Genomic DNA, 4,441 nt, shown 5'->3' with positions numbered 1-4,441 from the left:
ATGGCGAAAATTCAGGATCTAAAGATTGAGGAACTCAAGCAGGAGTTGGAGAAACGAAATTTAGCAACCTCCGGAAGAAACGTGGAATTACTATCACGGCTGCGAGAGGCTATGGAAAAGGAAGGTATCGACGTTGATAAATACGACTTCCATCGTGAGGACTACGCGACATCAACGAAGGACGAACAGAAGGATGAAGCTGCTTGTTCGTCGAAGGATGTGCAGCAGACATCCGGGAAGGTTGAAGAACAGCAAAAGACTCCTAGTTCATCAACAGTTATGGACATGAACACATTATTAGCCGCCATGTCCCAGATGTCATCACCGCTGGAAGCCGAGAAAATGTACATGTCATCGCAGCTAGATGAAAAGATTACTCAGCTAGAGCAGAATTTATTCAAAGATAATGCGGAACTCAGAGAGAGACAGGATAAAATCGAGGAGCGGCAAGACAAAATCGAAGAGCTAATTAAGGAGAAAGTTGAGGCTAAGGTAGAAGAATTGGAAGGTCGTCTCCGAGATATGCAGTTGAATCGTCCACCTTCTTCGACCAGCGCCAACAAGGTGAAGACTCCATCCTTTGACGGCACGATTCCTTTCCAAGTCTTTAAGCTCCAGTTCGAAAAGACGGCTACAGCAAACAACTGGAGCATGGACGATAAATCCGCTGCTCTGTTCGTGGCATTAAAATGACCTGCAGCGGAAATATTGCAGACTATTCCCGACTGTGAAAGGAACAATTACGATGCCTTAATGGGTGCAGTGGAAAGACGTTATGGTAGCGAGCACAGCAGACAGATTTACCAGATGGAGCTGGAGAATCGCTGCCAGAAATCCAACGAGACTCTACAGGAATTCGTCTCCGAGGTTGAAAGGTTGGCTCATTTGGCAATTGGAGATGCATCTGGTGAGCACCTCGAAAGAGTAAAAATCCAGAGGTTCATCAACGGAATGCGGGACGTGTATACCAAGCGAGGGACGTACGCGAATCCAAAGCCAACATTTGCTGAAACTGTCTCGTATGCTCAGACGCGTGAAACGGCGGCGCTCCTAAGTAGACCAGCCTACAAAGTACATCGCGTGGAAGTGGAAACACCGGAAGAGACAATTGAAATGCTGAAGAAGATTATCCAACTTCTGGGCGAGAAAAAGCATGGCTCTGGCAAATGTTTTAAAATTGGCCGGAATGCGAGCAACCTCACTATTGGTGGATGTGTGCTGGGCAGGAGAGAGTACTGACAGTGGATACTGGAGCGAGACATTCCATTATTCGACCGGATTTGGCCACTTTTTATGTGAAGCCACTACCTGGAGCAAAGCTGCAGACTGCAACTGGTGAATGCACCCAAGTGTTAGGAGAAGTACCATGCGAGGTAATAATCGACGGTTGGGCCTCGTACACTAAGTTTATACTGGCAGACATTCTGGATGAAGTCATCATCGGCGTGGATTTCTTACTTGGTCAAGGCATGAAGATTGACCTCCAGAGAATGATCCTGACAGATCGTCACAGGAAAGTTCCACTTAGGGTTGGTTACGACCGCCAGTACTGCAGCAGACGGTTAGTCTTAGAGGAAGTGTCGAAAATTCCACCAGAAACGGAAGCGGTTAGTTGGGCGGAGGTTGGCAGTGATGGAGACGGAGTGGTTTCGTCAGGAGAAGGAAGTGGTTCACCGATACAGGAAAAGCGTGACGGTTCCGCCGGCTCAGTGAAGAAGGGGTCGCAGCAAGGAAGTGGTCATGGTAAGCCAGGCAGTGTTTCCGGCAGGAGGAAAGCCGCTAAACCACGTTGCAATGGTGATAAGCGGCTGTGGAAGCAGTAGGCGCGCTTTGAAGTGTCCCGAAAAAGGTGGTCGGCAAAGGCGAGCAGTTAAGCCGGAAGCCAAGGGCGAGATTATACATGTCCGGTCAATGAAGTTAGCATCGGCGGGAGTGCGAGATACGGTGTACCTATAGAGCTGCACTCTGACCAGGGAAGAAATTTTGAATCGGCGGTGTTCCAAGAGATGTGCCAGATACTGAGTATCCGGAAAACTCAAACAACGGCTCTTCATCCCCAATCAGATGGCATGGTGGAGCGGTTCAACCGAACCCTGGAAGAGCATTTGCGGAAGGTCGTGGACAGAACTCAGAAAGATTGGGATGTCCGCATACCCCTGTTCCTGATGGGATACCGGTCAGCAGTGCATGAAGCAACAGGTAAAACTCCTGCAAGGGTAATCTTCGGCAGTGAGCTCCGTTTGCCTAGTGACCTGAAGTGTGGAGTAACTGGCGATGCTAGGAGAATTGGGAAAGAGACGTCCAACATCCTGGAAGAGGAGTTAAGAGAAATACATGCTCTTGTGAGGCAGCGAACTCAAATTATGAGTGACAAGATGAAGGCCAGATATGATAAGGCAATGAACTCCGAGGGTTTCCAAGAGGGAGACTTAGGGCCGGTTACTCAATGTCTGGTTAACACTAATCTCCGGTAAAACATCGTTACCGACGTTACCGACTCCATGTTATATGCATGGAGCCGAACACGTCGATAATGATGTTTAAACGGAGATTAGTGTTAACCAGACATTGAGTAACCGGCCCTTAGTGTTGCTGTACAATCCACAATGGAAGAAAGGTTTGTCACCAAAACTACAATGCAACTGGGAAGGTCCGTATAAGGTCGTCAAACGGCTGAATGACGTACTGTATAGAATCCAAACCGTTGGGAGACCAAGAAACAAGCTGAAGGTGGTCCACTTGGAAAGGCTTGCAGCGTTTGGAACAGCAGGTGTGTCTGATCGGGACGATCAGACTTAGGTGGAGGGCAGTGTGACGAATACTCCGGCAGCGCGAAGCGAACAACGAAAAATGGGCAGAATGTTCGTGGAATGACGTAGAATGTTCCACAAAGAGAAAGCTATAAGTTTAATTGTGTTAACAATTAGTAAAGCATTGTTATTGCTATACCAAGTATTGTAAAGTGTTTTTACTGTATTAGCAAGTATTATAAATTGTTTGTTGTACAATAAAGTTAATTGTACTACAATTTGGTCATCGTTAGCATTTATTTAACAATCCAGCGATACGAGCCCGAGTATATTTGGGAAATCCCTCAAGGTTCCGAGGATAATCGTAACAGTGGCGCATATTCATAGTCATATTTAGTACTCAACTAAGTCGAAACTATTCTAAGTCACAACTAAAGCTATTCATAGTCGTCTTAGTTTCGACTTTTATGGCTAAGTACCAACTTAAAATTTAGTTTCGCCCTGCAAAAATCGTTGGACCATGTAGTCTATTTGTGGTATATTGGAGTACTTACAAAAGTGCTCCTCTGTCATGCTGTAGCGGACCAACTCGTGTCTCTGCACCAGCTTATTGTTACCCGANAGAGGGTGATTTTGATAATATTGAATAATCTCCAATTAAAATTTACAAAGATCGATCCATTTTAATCGGAAGATGAAATTAAATGCGTATTACAATTCGAATAAAGCTACATCACAATTTTATAATTGGAATAATTTAGATAAATTTTCAAATAATAAGTCAGTTTCACGCTAGTTCTTTTAAAGTAAATTTGAGCATAACATTTAGATATCTACTATTTGTATGTTTCACAGCATGCTTTCGACAAACATCGACTTCACATCACTGCAGTTGTTCTGGCTATTTCACACAATTAACAAGAAAATGATACCTTATTCTTTTGCATAATCATGCAATGAAAATAAAAATTACATACACGGATGATCAAACTTGCTATTATTTAATAAAAATGTAATTTTTCCAAAATATCGTAAAGAAAAATCGATACATTTTAACACTTGTTTTTCTATATCGTAAACTAAGTCGAAACTACTTAGTTGAAGTCTGAAATGCGACTATGAATAGAGGTAAATTTTAAGTTGGTACTGAAATTTAAGTTGCAACTGTCAGAATGGGTCGCTGAATGGCTTGTAAGAATTGTTCGCTTGTATAAATAAAAACTGAGCACTTTGATTTTCAGGATTTCATTTAATGAAAATAGTGTTTAAGATCATGAAAAATGATTATTTAAATTATAAAATTATTTGCTTAGCTTCTAGTGAGTTCATAGAACGGCTTTTCGAACGCGACTCCCCTGTAGGGACACGAATTTCGATACGATACGATACCATATCGATGCTTTTGGCATTGGATACCGATATTTTCTACTCGATAGTTTTTCATTCCCACGACAGCCGGTTCTACGTACCGGAATGACTCGGGTTTCACCCGCGAAGGGCTGTTGTTTCGGCGATCTAACCCCGTTTAGGTCGGCGAAGTATCTCAGAAGTTGTCCGTCCATAGGGCTACATTCACTACGTATTCTCCTACTCAGGGCTGGCATCGAGTCAAACCCTGGGCCAGAAACATACACCTGCTGTGTATGCCGGAGACGATTACACCACAACTCCACCTCAGTCAAGTGTAATGC

The 4,441-nt window shown here is 43.9% G+C and overlaps 1 protein-coding gene across 1 annotated transcript in view; it reads left to right on the top strand.

Annotated features, from left to right (window-relative positions):
* Window positions 1-4,441, top strand: part of LOC108361407 (SAFB-like transcription modulator) — a 9,118-nt gene continuing 4,677 nt past the window's right edge. Inside the window, exons 1-2 of the mRNA XM_017614014.1 lie at window positions 1-198; window positions 316-564. Coding sequence (XP_017469503.1) covers window positions 1-198; window positions 316-564 — 447 coding nt within the window. The remainder of the gene's footprint in view (window positions 199-315; window positions 565-4,441) is intronic.

This window comes from Rhagoletis zephyria, unplaced genomic scaffold (genome assembly GCF_001687245.7).
Source record: "Rhagoletis zephyria isolate East Lansing unplaced genomic scaffold, Rhagoletis_zephyria_1.1 Rzeph_scaffold_00757, whole genome shotgun sequence".
Taxonomy (NCBI): Eukaryota; Metazoa; Arthropoda; class Insecta; order Diptera; family Tephritidae; genus Rhagoletis; species Rhagoletis zephyria.
This window is presented reverse-complemented; position numbering and strand designations above follow the sequence as displayed.